The sequence below is a fragment of the Typha angustifolia genome, chromosome 12, assembly GCF_048772165.1.
Source record: "Typha angustifolia cultivar Huaian chromosome 12, ASM4877216v1, whole genome shotgun sequence".
Lineage (NCBI taxonomy): Eukaryota > Viridiplantae > Streptophyta > Magnoliopsida > Poales > Typhaceae > Typha > Typha angustifolia.
In genome coordinates, this window is record NC_133250.1 from 8075536 (window position 1) to 8097536 (window position 22001).

Below are 22001 nucleotides of genomic sequence, written 5' to 3' on the forward strand. Positions count from 1 at the left end.
ACAGTCAAATCTCTCTCAACTATAATCCTTGATGGAGCAAAATATCAGTGAAAAAGTAGGCAATCCCTGGATTAAGAAAGAAAGGAAAAATTAGTATGCTAAGAAAAGGCTAATAAGATGGGCATCGAAATCCTGTGATTATATTGAAACACGATTAAATATAGAGATTTCATTTGTTTCGCATATGTTTGCCATTTGTTTCTCTAAGATATAACTTATTATGTGCAACTCTGGTGCCAAATGTCAAAATTTAAAGGAACCCTACTTATGAGAAATACAACCTCAACATGCAATCATATGAAATCAATGATGACATTGATATTATGAAAACCAAGGTTTAGCTGTATCACTATAATAAAAGGTAACACATGTAAATGTTACATTAGCTGTGAATGCGAAAGGACCAAGGAAAGTATAATAGACACATCCAGAAACATGGTGACTACAAGTTGAACCAACTGTAACGGCATGAAAAAAGATAAGAAGTGTCCGTTCTCGGATATCCGTCAATGTCCAGGCTTCTTGTAGTGCTTGCAGCATATATTTGGTAGCATTATCGATGCTGAAAAGTTGCTAGCTGTTGCGGATATTGGTTTCAAAAGGAAACAGAAAAGATGTCTACCAAATATTCCTCCTCACCAAGTATGTGCATCAATCTGGAATTAGTTTTGTTACTGCAATGCTCTTTTTTTTCTTCTCAACTGACCAAATGGTAGGTGCTAACTGAAGTACAAGCTCATAATATATCTTGTAGGGTTGAAGCCAATGAGTATCACTGCAAAAAAGTTGGAATAAGAATAATATACTAATCAGCAGTAAGAGCCGAAAGCTCAGTTATAGTACATATCAACATAATTTGCACTTACTAAGAGGGGATAGGATGATCACAAGCCCGATAGGGTACAAGAAAAAAGTAGTTCTGTCCAAGAATGGCAGGACTGCAGCAATGAATCCAAGAATACGAACTTATATGTCAAAGATATAGATATACATAAACTGCTACTAGTAACAGAGTTCATGGATATGGCATACCATCATATCCTAGAAAATTCAGATAGTGGTAGTAAGAAATCGCCACCATGAAAAGTAGATTTGATAGCAGAACTGGAAAGAAACCATGCGCGACCAGAATAGGTGACACAAAGTAGTGAATTACTGAGACAGAAAAGAAAGAGGTCGGCGAGATATATGCATAATGTCATAACTTCATTATATAGAACAGAAAGAGCCGTACTTACCATAAAGCAAGATGAATGCTGGAAAGAAAGAGTTGCAGTGAACATCAAAAGCATACAGCCTGAAAATGAAACATGAAGTAGCAATTGCAGTGAACATCAACTTCTACTACATTGGTCTTAATTAAAATATCATAGCAAAAGTATATAATAGTAATTTTTATAATACAAACTCAAAAGAGTGGCAAGATAAAAGAAAGGAAAGGAAAAACCTAAGTAGCAATAACCCTATATAACATGTAGTACCCTTGTACAAATGCTTTTGGGAAGACCATTAAAAATTTTCTATTTAGACAAACAAGAGGTGTAGGATTTAAAATATAATAACCTAAATAGTAAATAGATGGATGAGATGTTCCTGTCATAAATTAGCTAAAGGCCTAAATGATTCTTCAGTATTCTTCAAAGACTTTCTTGATGGCATATCACAGAAGTCTAGTATGACCCATCTCTTTTGGTTACAATATTTAAGTTATTCCTGTCCTGGCAATTATAGTAGGATGAAATGATTTCTTGCAAGTTAGATCAAAGCAAGAAAAACTTGAGGACATGAGTGAAGGATGTTTTAATCTAATTACTCAGATAATAAAAAGGTATTCGTATTAGATTTTTCTTCTCTCAATATATTTGAACTTTTAGAATGCCTTAGCTACAATAACAGAGCCACAAAAGCTAACTCATCACACATGACTTTTGTCAAATTGCATAATAAAATCCAGTTTCCTGTCCTCCATCACATCATAAGTCATTTGATATTCAAACTAGGTAACTAATTTCCTTTTAGTAAGTCTGCACATCCATCTAACAATCTAATTTGCAAAACTGAAAAAAAAATTAAGCCTTATTGTTAGCTCAGGCAAGCAACTCTACTACACTTCTTCTAGCCAATCCTATATTTTTCCAACTCTATAACATGCCTTTCCATGGTAACTTTTTGGATCTCTACAAAGACTACAAAACTCTTCTTTACTCTCTTTAACATAAATTATCTTCACCCATATAACAATATTGTTTTCTTTTAATTATGTAATAAGCATGCGCACTAAAAAGCATAATCAACTAAGATATACAGTTTACTATTAACCTAGTCTTAGAAAAGAAGTGCGAGAAACATCTAGAAAGAACATAATCACACATTTTCATTTCAAATATAATTACAGGACATCCATAAAACTAGACAGATATTTCGACTATCAAGTACCATTCAACACGTTGCTCAACTACATGGCTATTGGGTGCCTCCTCACGCAGGTAGGAATTTGTTAGAGACCTACACAAAAGCATCCATGGGATTAATTTTCTGGAATTGAAAATGAAGTGGACGAAGATCATACAAATACCTACTAATACAATAATACCACATGAACAATAAGAAATGTAGCTTACAATGATAATAAGAAATACAAGATGTCACTATAATTGGTTCTCATGATATCCAGCATTAGGAAGTTCAATGGAAAGCCACTTCACCAATTATATGACAACTATTTTAGAGAGTTCTGCATGTCTTATCACATGCAGCTTGATGATTAAGAACTAAAATATTAGTTAAAGCCATTTGAGGTTAGCTATATGGATCTGTTTCCTTCAGCTCTACGGAACTGCAGAGCAAGAAAAAGATCCAAAACAGCAGAACATAGTTTAGACCACTGATTTCTGTATTGAGCGTGCCCACTCCATACAAATTACAATAATTAGGCCTCAGCATGGGTAGCTCGACCCGACCCAGCCAGCTTGTTTTTTGGCAGGTTGGGTTAAGGACCTTTATTCCACTGGGTTGGGCTGAGTTTAAATTATGAGACATTGAGACTCGATCTATAATTGAACCAAGCTTGGACTTGATTACAAATCTAGTGACTATTGGTGAAAACAGATCGGATATTGTCAACCCACATTTGGATCCATACTTTTCAATGGATACATATTTTGATACGGATATTAGACGGATAACATAATGCAAAACCATATCTGGATAAAATGGATAAAGATAAGAACCAAATATTAAACAGATTTGAATACAAACTAAATCTTAAATAGATTTCGACACAAATTGAATACCAATAAACAAATAAATTAGGGATTTAGATAGATTTGAAAAATAAATGAATTTGAGGACCGTAAGAGCTAGAAAATTTGAGGATATGAAATGTATTAGTTATTTATTATATATTTACTAATGAACAAATATTTGAATAATCCATATTTAATAGTAGAATGTGATTATGGAAGACGAAAAAGCAAAAAGAATTATAACTAAACTTGGTTAAGAAGCTAAAAAGTTTGAAAATCTATTTAAATATTTATGGATGAACAAATAGCCGAATTCGAATCTTAATCCATATCCAAATTTAAATATGAATCTGTATTCGAATGAAATTCATAAATTTGTACCCAAATCCAAGTCCAAAATGTTTTAGAATTTCTATCGGTATTCGAATCCAGGTAGAATAGGAATCAGATATGAAACCGGGTTGGATCAGATATTGTCCCACTCGTTTTCACCATACTAGTGACCCAACCTGACTTGACATATTATAATATAATAGGTATTCAATTTCATACCTTTAATATTTATCACCATAATTTAATATGCTCTCATATTTGGGCATTAATGTATGTTGGATTGTAAATTTTTATTATTAGCGAAGCAGGTCAAGCTTAAGCCTGATCCTGACCCAATTGTTCATCGGGTCAATGAATCGGGCCCAGAAGTACATAGGGTGGGCTTGGGCTTGGAAAAAGAAAAATTAGTCTAGGTCAAATCAAGGTTCAAGTTGGGCTCTACCTGAAACCAAAGAATGCTCAGGTCTAGCACCAATAAGAATCTGACACCAATGTTGGGTAGTATGTTAATGCTTGCCAAGTAGGGGTGAAAACGGGTCGGATTAACTCCGACCCGACCCGCTATCTGACCCGACTCCGATCGGATTCAGATAAAAAATTTCTATCCGACTTGGATTCCGATTCGGATTCGGATACGGATAGAATTTTTGAAAAAAAATTCGGATACGGATTCATATACGGGTCGGATAAATTTTTCGGATTCGGATACGGATATCGGATATCCGTTTACCCGCATATTTTTTTAAATGATTTACAGTTTTTAGTTTGCTTATTTAAATAGTAAGTATTAATATTATTACTAATAATACATTATATATTATTTATAGAGATTAATTTCTCTAATTTTATATATTTGACATAAAAATTATTTGTTGTAAAACTCTTAATAATTTTGTGTTAATTATATTTAAATAAAATATTATAATTATTTTAAATTTAATCAATATCCGTTTAAGATCCGATCCTTTATCCGAAAATTATCTGTATCCGTTTAGTTAGGATATGGTTTTAAATTTTGCTATCCGTCCAATATCCGTATCCGAATCCGTATCCGAACTAAATATACGGATCCGGATATGGGTTGAGCACTATCCGATCCGTATCCGATCCGTTTTCACCCCTATTGCCAAGCCATGTCAACCCCATGCCATCCTACATTACCCCATGTTGACCTTGTGCCACCCTGCGCCAAACCAGCACAGATTATTTGGCATAAGGGTGTATCATTTCATTCTAAACCAGCACAATGCCCATGCCACTAGCACAAAATCAATGATCGAGAACAAAGATTGGTTTATTTGGTGGCATTGTAATTGTCTTTGTTGCTGTTGTCATTGTTTCTAATGTTGTTGATACTTGCTTTTATCATGAAGCCTATGTCATTAAAGGCATTCCAATAAAGAATGATCTTTCCTACTATAAACACTCCTAAAGAATCTAGCTCACCACCTCTTTATAGAGGCACAAAAGTGGGATTTCAAGAATGGATATACAATTATACACTTCTATGGGACTGCATGGATATTCTTTATGGTGAAAAAGCTTTTTCTGTTATACCATGTATGGTTTAAGGGTGAAGACCATAAGTTGCTAGATATGAAGGGGCCTCTCAGTTAGCTCAAGCCAGTATGGGGGAGATAAAGAGCAAACACCTAAGCTCGGAGAGCTGCCATGGAAGACTTCCACAAGGCCCTTTTTAATTGTACTCTAATTCCAATAATACAAGTCAGTATGCAAACATATCTTCATCTTGGCTTGTACACCAAGAAAAGAGAAGCTCAACTATTTATACAACATAAAGACCCATTACAGCTGCTTAAGCACAATAAATGGCTAGGAACACTATCATGGATTGGATCAAATATGATACATTGAGGCTCCTCAAAATGAAGTATTCAACTGAACACGAACATAAAGATTTAACAATTGGCAAAGCTAGATGGATCATGATAAAATTAGTAGCAGGAAGTAAGTTTAGAGAATCATGATCATCCACCATATGATTTTGTTACACATGCTTCTAAGAGTGTGCAATTGAAGAGTGATACAATATGTTGGGTATCTTATAGAATTACAGAATCAAAAGCAACTGTATCTCAACTTATTTTGTTCCTACAAAAAAAATCTACCACAATTGGCTGTGTATAGATGATATAAAGAGCCAATTTTGATTGACAACCTAGACCATCTTTGCATTTTGTATCTGCAAAGCATCACATCACTGTTGGAAACAAAAAACATGCACATTCATGTCTAAAAGCTCTGTGGTGGCAGCCAGTATACTAATCTCTCATCTATACTCTATTGCTAGGACCAATTAGCAAAAGGATAGAATATGGAGAACAGGCAAACAATCATATACACCAAAATTTTCCTGGTTAATCAGTACTAATGTGCTAAAATCATAAATTCCATTTTCCAGTGCGAATGCAACATACTGGTACAACTCAAAGTTTCAATGTAGTCCATCAGAAATGTTGTCTGTTATTCAAAGTTTCAAAAGCAGTGAAAGAACAAGATACTGTGTAAGATGCTGATCATGGCATTATAACCTACAGCCCCAACCAAGCAAAATCTCTAATAAAAGAAAGAGCAGGGGAATTCAAGAAGCTAAAGCCTTACCAACAACATGTGGCCAAAATAATTCCAGCCAATAGGAAATGGACAAGTACTACTGATGTAATTGTTAAGACAGCATGCGTGACACTCCCTCCATACCTAAGACATTTAAAGAATAATTGCATATTAATACCACATTTAAACAGCATATTAAAGCACCTAACAATTATAGAAGAACTAAGAGTGACTGACGTACTAACTATGCCATCCAAAATGTAATCCCCTCTACAGGTTGCTATGCTTTTGAACAAGTAACAAAAAGATTGTATGAATAGGTGAAGAAATAAAAGAATATAGGATGAAAAACTTACGCAGCACAATAAGCTGAAGCAGCAAATACAAGAAGAAGACAGAAGATGACGACAAAACAAGGATCATCCCGAGCCCACTGGTTCTTTGTTTCTGAAGTATAAAATAACTATAAGAGGAGCAGAAATCATTTTGTTGAGAAAAAGGAATACTTATCTTAAAATAGAGATAAATATCCTTCTAAAGAAAAAAATAATAATAATCTAAAACTAACAAAGACGTACTGTGACTATATGATAACCATAGTTTCTAACTTTCTATGAATAATGTATAAGCATTTTGACGAATAATTCGTAAGTAAATACCTGATAATACATCCTCATGCTGACCTTACTCTCCAACTACAATAAGCAATAGCTGCATCAATTGTACCTCATCTCCATTACTGTTAATTTCTTTTCTTAACTTTTGACTAATTGAAACTTATCATAGTGACACAGACTGATCTTTTGATACTTTATTTCTCTATCTCAGCTATGCAATTTCCATTTCCAAATTATGTTCTCCCTCAAGAGTAATTAACCTTTGGTTATCCAACAGTGATATTATGTTAAAGAAAATTCTGACCATAAAAGAAATCTTAGGATTTTTAAGTTTTTAACTAAAAAAAGACCAAAAAATCACAGGTAAGAAAAGGATTTACTTCTTCCGACTGCTCATGATCTCCGTACTACTATCTTCGTACTTTTACGGTTTTACGATCAATATATCACACTGGATATTAATTACAGTAAGCAAGTAAGAGGTAGAACTATGGCAAAATTGAAAGTGAATTAAAAGGCCCAACCAGATTTATTGATATAAAAAAGGAAATGAGTTCAAATGAATGCAAGACACATATCGGAATTAGTAATGATCTATTTTCTTATGCTAGGTCTGCCTTAACAATCAGCAATGTAGAAAAAGAGTATCAATATAATCATGTATCATAAACATTCTAAAGTTGTTCACTTAGCACCAAAAGGAGTTCCACAAAGTAAATCATCTATGTGCATACCCCGAGAACAATACCAAATTAACGTTTCTTTGTGATGTAGTTTGACAGGAGAAACAAATAATTCATCAAATGAAGATTAAAGCATTAAAAGTGATACGTACGATTATAGAAGTTACTCCAAGAACTGGAAAAGACGCACAAACTAAAGAGCAAGAGCACCTATCAAAGTATTCGAAAATTAAGTTTTAACACAATGATAAGATACTTACGCTTGTGATATTTTGTGTGTTGGTAGCTGCTCGAGAATCCCATTACACAGGCAAAGAGAAAACTTCAATTAGATAAGAATAAAAATTGAAATAGGAGTGGTGCATATCTGGCAAACTACAATAACAATCAACTAACTCATTTTTCTGTTCCAAACACTTTATACATTCGCACCATGTATTCCAACTTCTGATGAAGGAAAAAAATGACTCTGATCGTGTGCCTGCTAAAACAAGAAGAGGGTGTGTCTGGGTGGGTGGGTGGTGGGGGTGGTGATTGATCTAAAAGAAGTGGTCAAATAGTAATGGTTTAAGAATCTGATAAACCACAAGTGCTCAATAGAAAAATACACAAGATAAGATTCTGATGCAGAAACAGGGTAAGCTTGCACTTCTAAGATTTCATTGAAGAAAGAAACAATTACTGTTCCCTCTGTTCTAATCTTCTTTTCATCTCTGGTTCTTTTATCAATCTTCCCTCTAACTCCTTTTATTGTCTCTTTTTCTTATCTTAATCTTGTTTTTCCTACTCAGCTGCTGTTTAAAACTTTAAATCAGAATTTATTTACGGCTGGAAATTTTCTTCTTGATGCATACTCTAGCTAGTCCACAGTTCCCTACCAGTTATGTATAAATCAATTATCAGTCTTTGCATTCCTTATTGCCAAAAACTAGTGCAAAACATAAAATATCTGAAACTAAAAAAAAATGATCAACTCCTTCTCTACCGTAAGGAAAGCCACAAGGAAAAGGCGAGGAGTCTCAAGTGGGAACATCCATGATTGATGAAAAAAGTCCATCCATGGGAACAAACTTTTCCACATATGCACTAATTACATTAACTTCAACGACCATAGAATTATAATATGATAGACTTTATAACTTTGAAACTTTCTTAGTGGATATAATCTTGATTCATTTGATGTTACAAGGAAAATCATTCATATTCTCTTGAAAGCACAACGAGATTTAATTGCAACCATGGAACTTGAACAAATAAAACTAAATATAAGATCACCCAAACAAAAATGTAAGGAATAAGGATAGATGCTTACACCACTTTCGGAGAGGTGCAAAGATGAAGCATTTGCCAGAATGTATACTCAATATCCATTTGTTGCCACTACATTAAACCAGAATAACAAATTAGATGGAAAATCAAATTATATTTGCCAGAACATATTACAAAGAGCTAGGAGCATACTAGAAGTGCTAAGCAAGCAATTGCCAAAATAAACAAAGAGACATTTCATACAACTCAATCAAAATATAAGACTATGGCATATGCTAACTTGGAAACATACTTACCATGTATAAGTAAAGATTATTAGGAATCTGACTTTTTGTAGGATCACTCTGTTGCTCTTCATTCAAAGCTAAGATGTGTCAATTTAAAATTAGTGTGCATGCATAGCATTGATCAATTTTCCTAGTAGGGCCTACATTATTTCTCCAAATTACACAGAGGTGCAGAACAAAAATTGATAGTGCAAGGTACTCCACTCCACTACCTACTGCATCAAGCACAATATTTCCTCTGACCAAATAATGAAATATAGCACTCCTCCATTTCAGCTCCAGCCAAACAGCCTACCTTAATTCTAACGTTTATTCTATTTTACTACTATATTTTATAATGTCATAGTATCATCTGGTTCAAGACAACAACAAGCAGCTAGCACCAACTATCTAAATCTGCTATACGGGTGCTTTTTATTCCATTCAGCTGTATCTAATGCGAGGCTCTTCACTTATTCCATGCTTTTAATATTCTCTTACCAATTCCTTCCACATTAATTTTGGTCTCTCCCTCTCAAGACACCATTTATTTCAAAAGAATCACTCCATACTAGCCTAAGGAAAATAAAAACTAAATTTACTTATTTACATCGTATTGATCCATAAGTTGCTCATCATGGGATTCTATCTTCAGTTGACCCAGACAGTACGTTGCATAGATCTAGTACCTAAATTCCAAGTTCAGAAACAAGTTGATTTAAATTTCTAGAAGCATCCACGCCATTCTCAATCCAATAGAGAACGATACATTCATTCCCTCATGGTTTCACCTCTTCTGAACTGAGATCAACATTGCAATGCCATACATAATGCAAACCTAATCATTTCCTCCACGGTTGTGCAATTCTAGCTGGCATTTCGTCCAAAAACCTTAACATCACACCTCTACAACGGAGATCCACGCAAGAGTACTCAAAATAGCTCCGCAATTTCAAGAGAGAGAAGGAGAGAACCTTGATGATTCTTCGAAGGTACTGGGGAAACATGGGCGCCGGGCGCGCATTCGAGGGCGTCCGCCCTCTTGTCACAGTCGGCAGCATCTCTCGATCGAATCCAATCTATCCCCCCCTGCCGCTCTTCTCCTTGCTTCGCTTGCTTCGCCTTCGAGATCCGGTTCTTTTTCTTCTATATTCTTCCTATTTCCCCCTCTTTTTCTCGATCCAACGGCGCGATTGGAATCGATCGCATGGGAAAACAAGTAGCCTTGTGGCGATTAAGTGCTGGCTCTATCTTTGCTCTTATGTTAATTCCGTTGACACTTTAGTAAGTATTTTTATATACAATTACACCTATACCCTTTAACTATTGACTATTTTCACATAAATCCCTTTATATTGTTTGATTCTTTTCTTTTCTTTTCTTTTATTTTCTTTTCTTTTATGCCATATCATTAATATTAGATAATTTGAGAATCCTTTTTACTCTTATTTTAGAGAAGAAAATTAAGCCATCAAGTATCAAGTGGTGGAAGATATTTCATAAGGTCAATAGGAAAATAGATAATAATTTGAGGAGTCTATCTGTAATTAATCATAGTTTTATTTTCTTAATGGCTAATTTGTCAATTGGGAAAGTAGTTCATTAAAACCATACTGCAAGATATATTTCAATAATCCCATTTATTGTGCAAATCAGAAACAGAATTCGATTCATCATGTAAGTAAAATTGAGTCAAATTTGCTATTTATGGTTTTAATTGAGATTTAATTCTACGATCCATAGTTTTATAATATAATGCTTATAAATAATAAGAATTTTCGTGTGTATCTTTAAAAAATTCATTTTTTATATGTATATCAAAATAAATTTATTTTTTTATATTATTTTTTGTGTCTAAATTGTTCAAATAAACTTCTAAGGGCTATCCATGCAAAAATATAATATTTCTTTTGGTTATGAAGAGTATATATATATATATATATATATATATAGAAACAAACTATATTTTGAGAGGTATACATACAAATACCAACATTAGACTGGCATACATATAAATAAATTCTGGGCCAACCCAGTGGCCCAGCCCAACTTAGATCATTACTCCCATGGCCCAATCCAAAGTTGTTTATGTAAATAAACAAATTTCTTACTCAAATTGTCCAATTAGCTCACTTGGGTCCAAATAATTTTGAGAAATGATATTTACTGATCAAAAATTATTACTAAGAAAAACGCCCTCATGTGATAGGATATAATTACTGTTAATTTAAAGAAAATTTTATAAATTATACCCTATATATTTATCTATTTTGTTATTCACATCTCGTATTTGAGATTTTTGTAACTCAGATCCCTAGTTTTTCTTTATAATTCTTATTTAACACCTTTCGTTAATTTAACAGTACCAGCAAAAAAATATTATATTATATAAAATACTTAAATTACTTAGGCATTCTTCGATGGAGACGTAGAGAGTAGGAAAATAGTGGTGAGGGTATTTTAGTAATTTGGTCAATATCAGTTAGTCAAAATAAGGTCAGGATGTTAAACGGGAATTATCGAGAAAAATAAGGGGTCGGGGTTACAAAATCATCAAAGATACGCTATGTGAATTAAAAAATTGATAAAATGCATGGTGTAATTTGTAAAATGCCCTAATTTAAATATCGATTTCCAATAAGTTTCCTGAAGAACGAGAATTGCTGTTAATTTTATCCAAGACAGTTGAAGTTTGAGTCAGAATTATTGAATTGATTGGGCCAACCACTGCCCCAAATCCAAAGCCCATTCAAAAACATTGTCTTATTCCTCACATCAGTAGTGTACATACTCCGCCTTAGGAATTTTTCGTTTCACACCCTATAAAAGCATCTATATGGTATATTTTATTAAACTAGATTTTATATCGCCCCAAAAATAAGACAAATATAAATTTAGAAAAAATTAGACCAAAAACTCATATATTTTGCATAATAAATACGAAGAGTCATTTTGGCGTACTCCATTTATTTTGACAGAAAAACTAACGGTTTCATTTTGTCATAAGTATATAGACTGATTTAAGACATTTTAAAGCACAATTTCTTAATATATGAAATATTAAAAAAGAAATCCAAAGTCTTTTTCCTCCTGAGTATTGTTTCACCAACCTCGCTTCATGATTCAAGCTCCAAAGTAGGCCCCAAGAGAAATGCATCACAACAACAAATGGCCATCCTTTATTCCAAACCCCCCCAATTGTGGCCACAAGTTCCAATGACATAAGCCACAACAAAACCAAAGTGTTTTGATGTGCTGAGATGGAACCCAAATATTAGAATAAGAGAAAGGCTAAGGATGAGGGGAGGGAGGGGTGATATGAATGAGAGTGTCCATTTCTTAAGTCCACGAAGCACCCAAATACGATTGCTTTGTTTATTAAGAAGAGTACAAAGGATAGTGTTATAGAAGGCTGTTGCATAGATTCCATCAAGTGTGGTTGAGCTGTTCCCCTCTTTTGGACCATCCACTCTCTCCATCAATCACTCTTTATAGGCTTTTATTTTTATTTTTATTTTTGGATTATTATCAAAAATATTCTCCCTTTTTTATTAGGTACTGATAAATTTAAAAAAAATATATAAATATATATATAGAGTTTCTTTTGAGAAAAAAAAATGATAAGATATGGTTCTAACCGTAAAAAGTTCATAATATAGGGTTTCTTTTGCAAATTTCCCTGAGCTCAGGATACATTTGCAAAGACCACCTCCCCAAGAGGTTTAATTAATATTCTAAATTTAACTGTGAGATATTGAATGGTAGGGTTAACTATACTTTACTCTGTACCTCCTCGTAATTTTAATTAAATTGTAAATATAAACTCAAATAAAATAAATATACGTCATGAGAGAGAAAATTCATGTCGTCAAAGTAACGAATTTTAAATTAAAAATATATGAATAGAATAATGTTAAACTTTTGAATAAAAAAATATATAACAACGACAAATGTAATTAAATTTAAAAAAAGAAATTAATTATGATACAAAACAAAAGTCTGGAAAGTAGAAATAATTTTTTGGTGATCGAGATGGGTTTACGCGCACCCGCCTCACGATAGAAGAAGGAGGAGGGAGGGAGGGGAGAAGGGAGAAGGGAGTGCGGTTTAGCTGGCGACGGTGACGTGGCGCCACCGGACGGGGAGGGGCCCACGAAAGGGAGACGAAGGGCGAGGGGGCGGGTGAGAGCGAAAGCTGCGGTTATGGTTGTTTCCGAAGGAGACGTCACGTCGGAAGCTACCAGGAGAGCGGGGCCCACGTACAGAAGCACGTGGTTTCGCCCCGGTCGCGTCAACGAATACGACCGGGGACTACAAAGATTTTACTTCAAATCTCACCTCCCTCAGCCTGAGGACTAATTTAAAAATTAGGAAATTTGTATATCAGTTTACACCTTATATTTCTATTATTTATAAATCTAGCCCTCTAATTTAGTAAACATATGTAAAAAATATTCTGAATTATAACTAAATTAAAATAGATATATTTTATTTTAAAATAACTAAAATACTCTTAGTATAACTTGATCGAGGATATTTTCATAATTTTTTAAATTTAGTTAACTTAATTTAAAGATTTGGTTAATGATGTTTTTTTTTGCACGTATTCGCTAAATTATAAGGCTCGATTTATAAATAGTGAAAATATAAGGTGTAAATTATAATTTTATTAAAAGATAATGTGTTATATGCAAAGTTCTCTTAATAATTCTATTTACCACAAGATAATTCATTTTTATCTCAATTAATTTTTTTCTAAAACCTCACTAATTTATTTTCAATAAAGAAATTATTTATGAATAACTTTCAACTCAATTATATATTACCGAGAATTTATACTTTATCCAACCTATATATATCCACTCTACTATTGCTACACTTAACTACCCTAACCTTAAAGTTAAACTATGGTTTACTTAATTCTATGAATAAAATTAATTAAAAAAAAATACTGCCCAGTTGCTTTCTAACCTTGTCCAACACTATCTAACTCTACCAAAATACATTTTAAAATTATTTTGAAAACATAGGATATTGTAATGGTACTTATAGTAATAAAAACTATAAACAAAAGGGAATGGTCGAATTACAAATAGTTCAAAAGGGAGGGGGGTTAATCACAAAATTATCACTATTCATCCTCTTTTTGCGCTTAGGTCAGCCACAAATTTTGATGATGCTTGGCATATTTGTCCCTAAATTTCAAACTTAATGATCTACATTAGTGGCCTCATCATTATACATCTAGACTTCCTTTGTGTCATCACCCACTTCAAATTAATTTTACCCAAAAAAAAAAAAAAGATTACAAATTGATTGGTTCCAAGGGAAGGTACTATTAATGCAGCATCTTAAATATTATTATTATTTTTTATTATTTTTGCTCTCAAAATGGCCACTCTAATCCATGCCATAGTTGCCAAAAGTTAAAAAGCCAGACCCACAATTGGGCAAAAAAAGCTCATATAATGGCATAACTACCAAAGCTTTTGATTGATATAGTTGCAACCAAGGAGTAAATAAGTTAATCAATGTGGTGTGTTGTCGAAGGATGTTGCATAGATTCCATCAAGTGTATGAACTGTTCCCACTCTTTTGGGTAATCTCATTTATCTCCCATTCCACCACTTTTAAGTTCTTTAATTTTTATTTTCTATAGTTTATAAATTTAAAGGCTGATTATAAGTTAGACAATAGAGTTAGTTGTTCCTGATATATAGCTGGAATTATTTAGTCGATCTGCCTAAGAAAAATTCTAGTGAAAAATATACTAAATATCATGTTATGAATCGGCCTAATCCGATCCGCAACGGTTCTAAAACTTAAGTCCTAACTTGGTAGCCCTTCAATGGCTAGATAGATGCTAGGGTTAGTTCGTGGTGTAAAGAAGGAAAAATTGTTGTGGAAAAAGATGGTTAGAGGTTAGAAGATGCTGACCAAGACTTAGACGGTAGAAAAAGGGAGATGGGAGAGAACGTCAATGGCTAGAATCAAGAGAGAAGTAGATGAGGCTAAAACCAATTCCAATCTAGATTATATCCCAACTAGGGTTTCCTCCACATATATATATAGAGGCTCACCCTAAGAACTCCTTAATTAACATAAAAACACTCCAAATAATCCTAACAAATCTACTAATTCAATCTTCCTTATCTTCTTGGATTAAACTTTTATTTCTTCGTAGATAGATTTCGAATCTGGAGAAATAATGAACATCAAAGTTGTAGAATTGGAGGTTGGTGATCTTATCCAATTGGTTTGATATTATTCGGATATCTGTAGAATATTCCGTAAATATTTTCCTAAAACTGCGCAGAGTTGGATTTTGCTAATTAAATAAAATCCTAACCTACTAAGACTCTAACTAAACCAAATAACAAAATAAGATAATTAGACTCAATCTATTGAGTCCAATCTTCCTTTGATGTGATCTGATCTAACCCGGTTCGTATCATATCAATCACAATACTTATAAAGAGATGAAACTCAGGATTTTTATCATAAGTTGATATGATTCAACAGCTGAGTTATAGTAATCACCTAAGTTTTATAATAATTGGTTAGAGTTTATGAAGTGCTAGGGTAAAAGAGCCGACATAATGTTAAAATTAACTATAAGTAGACAAGAATTTATGGTCTCAAGATTAGATTCAATAGCATTCATGTCTAAACTAATCCACCATTGGTGGTGGGTTCCAAACTTCTTCTTGTTTTCCTATCTTAGATTTGCTTGAAGCTTGAAGTTTAAGCTCCCTATGAAGTTGAAAATAAAAAAGATATTAAAAACTTATGTTTCATCCCTTCAATAAACAGGTTAACTTATTAAGTATCAATTATTGGTGGCAAAAGGATTTATATGATTTAAATTTGATTTGTTTTGTATTTGAACTTTATATTTCTTCTTTGCTAAGAAACCCTATCCATTAAGCAATGTAAAGGGTCTTAAGATAGACACTAGATTGCACACTCACAGAGCCAGCTTTTAGATCAACAAAGTGAAAAGCTTAGCCCATGGTAAGCAAAAATAAAAGGCTTCAATTTTTTTTTTAAAAAAAATAAAAGATTAAAATGTTATCCTTTAAAGATATTTAATTTCCTTTTTGGCTTCAATTTTACGTTCCAGATCTCATACATGGATATTATCCTCCCATAATTTGAATCTTCTATAAAAATTTTAACCTATTAAAATAATTATAGAGAAAAATTTGCATACGGCACCTTAATTTTTAATAAAATTATAATTTACACCCTATATTTTTACTATTTATAAATCGAGTCACATAATTTAGGTTAGACTTAATCAAACATTTGGATTTAGGTAATTATACTTGCAAGATTACGAAAATATCCTCGGTCAAATTATTCGTATCCAATTTATACCGACACAACCCAACCCAACTAAACTCTACTTATACTAAGAGCATTTTAGTCAATTAGAAACAAAATATCTCTAATTAATAGAATATTTTTACGGTAGTAATTCAAATCTAACATAAGACGTTTTCTGCATATATTTATTAAATTATATGGATTAATTAATAAATAATAAGATTATATAGTGTAAACTATAATTTTATTAAAAGTCAATGTGTTATATGCAAATTTCCTAAAATTATAAGTTTTTAAAGTTTTCCTTGGATCCGCCTGGCATTAGGTGAAATTAATTGAATTCTAATAGAAATGAAATCTATCTAGAATTAATTCATAACACATATTATTATTATTATTATTATTATTTTAATATGAGATTATGGTCACATAAATATATATATATTTTAAAATTTAACCAAAATACCACCTTGTTCTTTTTGGCACATAGAGTTCCAATCATTTCTAAGTGGATGTATCTTTCACCTTTTAATGGTGGGCATCAATGCATGGATAGTCTATGGACTATGGAGATGATGGCCATAGTCTTATCATTATCTCTAGCCCCTAATACTTCTTGTCAGTTGATTTTAAATAAGATTAAGAGAAAATCACAATAATACACCATATATTTCAACTTTATTGCAAATAAAACTCTCTCTCATCTTATTACTTACAAATAAAACTTCCCATTTGCTAAATAAATAATTAACTTTCTAAAGAAACTAAAATAATAATTCTCAACAAGATAGGATCAATTTCTTAAAATTGCACCCAAATATTGATATTCATAATATCAATGGATCTAAAACTAGTGTTGTTTAATTTTAAAGGTCATATTAGATGAATAATAAGTCCTTTTGACTCTTCTCCAAAGTTTATATAATTACATATTAAATTACTAAACTATTATTAGAAAAGATCCTTATCTTGACCCATACTTATTCCACCTGCCAAATTAAATACCTTTTCCTAGATTAGGTATTTAAAACATTATTTTTAATATTCTAAGATAATATTTCTTAGTTGATACAATTATATCCGGAAATGGTCACAGTTTAATTGATTTAGGATGTTATATGAAAACTATAAAATAGAAAAAAATTAAGGGGTTACATTACAAAATCCTCCCTTAATAAGAAGAAAAAGAATGATGAAAATATAGAGTGTTATTTAAAATTTTCTAAAAAAAAAAAGACTTTATTTATACTATAGTTAAAATACAGGTTGTTATTTATAATTTTTGCCAAGATTAGTGTATCATTTATGATGAGTTAGTTGTCGTAACGAACTATAATTAATGAGAAGCAAAATCAATGCCTATGAGAAGAAGTCTGAGATGATTGTGAAGTGGTTGAACAAGCGCGGGATATTAATTAAGTCGCTTTCTCGAGCTTTATAGTTTTTTCCTTTTTTAGATAAATTTTTCGTGTTTTGATGTCTCTCTCAAGTTTCAAAGGCGATCATAATTGAGTTATTTAGGAAGGAATGACCAAAATAAACAGGTATATATTAACAAAGTTTTGGTAATCAAGGCCCAAATTGGCTTAAAATAAGTTTAAATTAAAATTAAACAACCTAAGTTTGATCTAGATTCAATCTAATAAGAAAAGTATAAAATAAAAAAGTTTATTTATTATTATTTTTTTTAATAATAAAGAGAATAATACACATAAAATAGGATGCAAAATATAATTTTCCTAATAAAAGAAATAATAAAGTCTTTTCTTTCCCTATGTCACTCTTATTGTTTCCATCTATGATCTCATTACCCACTTCATACTTCACAAGTGCATCACCTTGGAGGTTATTCCATCAAAATGGCCACCCAAGACCATGGCAATGTGGCCAAAAGTAAAGAAAAATTGCAAACTCCAAAGGTGAGACCAAATTAATGGATTAATTAAACTAGCAACCAAAGTTTTTGGTTGATAAAGATGGAACCTCTAATTAGAATAAGGAAAAGGGAAGGGCAAGCAAAGATGGAAAGCACTAGGGTTGCATTTACTAGTATATATATCAAGCATAAAGATGGGTTAAGAAAAGTAATACTATAATGTTGCTGGCAAAAGGATATAATTAATGCCATGAGAAGAAGGGGGTGTTGCATAGATTCCATCAAGTGTGAGAAGTTGTTCCCCACTTTTGGACTACTTTTCTTTTTTTTTTTCTTCTTCTTCTTGGTCAAAATTTTGGGAATTATTATGGACAAATAGCCCACTTATGATTACAACTTTAATGTATAATTATCAATCTTCCTTAATTATAAGGAAATTTTTTAAGAAATATTCTACACTTTAATTAATTATCTCCAACCATATAATAATGCTAACTAAATTTTAATAAAAGTTTGAATTCGGTAACGGTAGTTTTAAGGCGAGAGTATTTTTTTAAGTTAAACAGAGGAGGAAAAGAAAGACGACAAAATATAATATTTCTATAAGAATTTATGGTCCCAAAAGAAGATTGTCATATTGCAACATGTATTAAATAATCCAGCATATGTGAGTATTATTGGTGGATTCAGATCTCTTTGATATACGTTTGACTATAGAGATAAAGTATAATTAATAAAGTGACTTTTTTTTTATTTTTATTTTGGAGTGTGTAACTAATTATTCTTGCATCCTATGAAACCCTAAACACTAAGCAATGTAAAGGGTATTAAAGGGTAGATACTTATCTTAATGCACAATAACCAGCTTTAGAGAAAAAAGCAAAAGGTTAAGAGTAGGGTAAACAGGGAAAGAGAGAGTTAATTATCATTGAAGCCTACTTGGTTGAATTCTTCTATGAGAGTTTGAGAAGGTGAAGCAAAGGAGGAATAAAAAGGGTATAAATGATGAATGATGCATGATGAAAGAGGGGGTGGGCCTAAAAGGTTTTGGCACACATGTCTAAATATTAATTTATTTTATCTAAAGTAAGATTATTAATCTTATGATTATATATATAAATAGTAGGGATAATTACATTCTAAACTATTGCTTAGATTCTCTAATTTACTTTTAGTGTATTCTCCGTTAGTTTTTCATTCGATTTTTCTCTTTAACAAATATTAAGTAATTAAGTTTTAGTTCTACGGGTACCATTTTACTCTTAAAAGTTTTTAATTTAATATTTAAAACTGAGTACATATATTTTCTATAGTCGATGCATATCTTTTTATAATAAAGTGCACAAAATTTATATATTAAAATCTATAAATAAAAAAATCATATGTAAATTACAAAATTCTCAGGGTTTAGGTATAATTAACCCTACATAATAACCATATCTATAGAAATAATGAACTCATATTCAATTAAAAGTTCTCACTAACATTATGTTTGGATGACCGTTGGAGATTAGAGGGTCTTTTTACTCTCTAATTTATTCTCAATAATTTACATTAATTATTTTCACAAACTCAGCATGTTATTCATGTATAAGAGAGAGCTAAACAATTTATGAGAGAGATAGAGAACCCAATAATTGCGTCATGTACTAATGCTTACTTTGTCATTAGCTAATTAAAGTTTAGATTAATTAGAAGATAATAAAAGGAGATGGAGATAGGGAAATAGAAATATATATATATTAAATGAAAGGGAGAGTAATGGAAAAGAATGATAGAAATTGTATATAGAGTAGAGTGGTTCAAATCTGGGTCGCTTTCCGTTTATGGTTAGTTGGGTACCTTAAACCGTTGTTTTGATTTCAATCTCTTTCAGACCAACCACACTTTGAATTATTAGGAGGACTGACATAAAATGGACGACTTAATAAATTATTAGTACTTATGGGTCAAATTGTAAAGTTGTGGATCCCACACCACATATACACCAATTTTGACCCTTTGGATGGACGGCTTGGAAAATTGATAACTACTCGTACAAATGAAACCAACCAAATTGCCGTTCAAACTAGAGGATATTTTATTTTCATTTCACACCTTAGATTATGTGTTTCGAATTTGTAAAATGGGAGGGTGTAATCACAATAAATATATAATCTAGGGCGTCAAATGGAAAAACGGCCCCTCTTTTGGTGCCTTGTTGGTTGGTTTAGTATCTATTAACAGTAAGCTATATATAGAGACATAAATGTTTATATATATTTATATAAGAGAGATTTTGGAAACAAAATTGTTGTTCATTCTAATAAAATCTCTTATTTATTTATTTATTTTGGTGACATAACCTCTTTAATTGTCTAAAACTTTTTAATAAATTTTTTTATTAGAAAATATCACGAAATTATCTTTTTTTTTAGTGTAAAATAGACAATCGCGTAATAATTTTTATCAATAAATTTAAATAATTAATAGAATTGAAATTTATGAGCCGCGTTAGAATATATATTACATTATGTTATTTTACACTTATTATAGTAAAAAGAGATAAAGTTTAGGCGCGATAGATTTACTATGTTTAAATATGTCTAAAATTAATTTAATTTTGTATATTTAAAAAATCTCAAACTAGTATTTATGATTAAAGTGATACTGTTAAATTTTTTTTTATTAAACTTAACTGTATCACATTAAAATGATTAAAGTACTCTTATCGTGTTTATTAGATACATACTAATTAAATTTGACATAAAAATTAATAATTATATTTTAATCATTAACTATAAGGACCGGTTTAAAAAAAAAATTATAGTATAAGAAGTTAGGTAGAGATAAGAGATAGGTGAGGAGATCTAATATACAGGTTATATAATAACGTTTCATGGGGATAGTGGACTTTTCCGCAGAGAGATTTTTATGCGGAGGCCGCTAACGAAAGCACGCAGGACCGCGCACTGCGTTATGCGACCCCACTTGGATCGGATCCCGACGCGAGATGCGTTTCCTCCAGTGCGCTTTAGCTGGCGGCGATGACGTGGACTCACCGAACCGCGGGTCCCAGGCCCAATGGAGAGGGGAGGGGAAGGAGGAGGGAATCGACCGGCGCGAAAAGCGACGGCCGATCCAAACGGCGGTTACGGTTGTTTCGGATGCCGACGCCACGTCCGCGTGGAGGAACCAGGCGGTCCCCACTGATACCGACACACGTGGCGAGCAGCGGCAGTTGCTCGGGAAACCCGTAAGGACAGGTGGTAGTCAACCAGCAGCGGAAGCAGTCAGTCGACGTGGCCAGAGGTGGTTGTTGGGCCACGCCTTGGACGATGACGCGATGCCTATCCTCCTTGTTTTCCACGTGAGGTCAATAATTAAAGAGAGAGAGAGAGAGAGAGAGAGAGAGAGAGTGAAGAGAAGAGAAGAAAAGAGAAGAGAAGAGAGAGAGATTATTAGTCAACTGTTTAAAAGGGCAAGAAAAGTGTGGGGTAATTCAGACGCTTTATTTAACTGCACGTTTTCCTATCATTTCCATGCGTTTATAATGGCGGATTAGTGATCGTAGGAGCCTCCCAGGTGGGTTCGTTCGATTGCTAGTGTCACATGAAATCTCTTATTGCAAAACTGGTTCACTTTTATCTTATTTTAAGATTGAGTTACTAACTAAACAAAATATGTTAAATATATACCGAGAATGAGATATTATGTGAGGAGATAGAAAGAAAGAAAGAAAGAAAGAAAGAGAACAAAAAAGAGAAGTCGGTATAGAATAAATTTAATGATAACTTTAAGTTGCCATAGTAAAAGTTGATAGAATTATA

The 22001-nt window shown here is 32.4% G+C and overlaps 1 protein-coding gene across 1 annotated transcript; it reads right to left on the reverse strand.

Moving 5' to 3' along the window:
- Positions 1–298: 298 nt before the first annotated feature.
- LOC140772525 (uncharacterized) lies at positions 299–10225 on the reverse strand. Its single transcript, XM_073114639.1, has 10 exons — positions 9962–10225; positions 8765–8832; positions 7713–7738; positions 6509–6599; positions 6201–6296; positions 2437–2505; positions 1239–1297; positions 1033–1155; positions 867–938; positions 299–775 (listed from the first exon to the last, which is right to left on the reverse strand). The coding sequence occupies exons 1-10, from the start codon at positions 10046–10048 to the stop codon at positions 720–722; spliced, it is 747 nt and encodes a 248-aa protein (XP_072970740.1). The 5' UTR covers positions 10049–10225; the 3' UTR covers positions 299–719.
- Positions 10226–22001: the final 11776 nt, after the last annotated feature.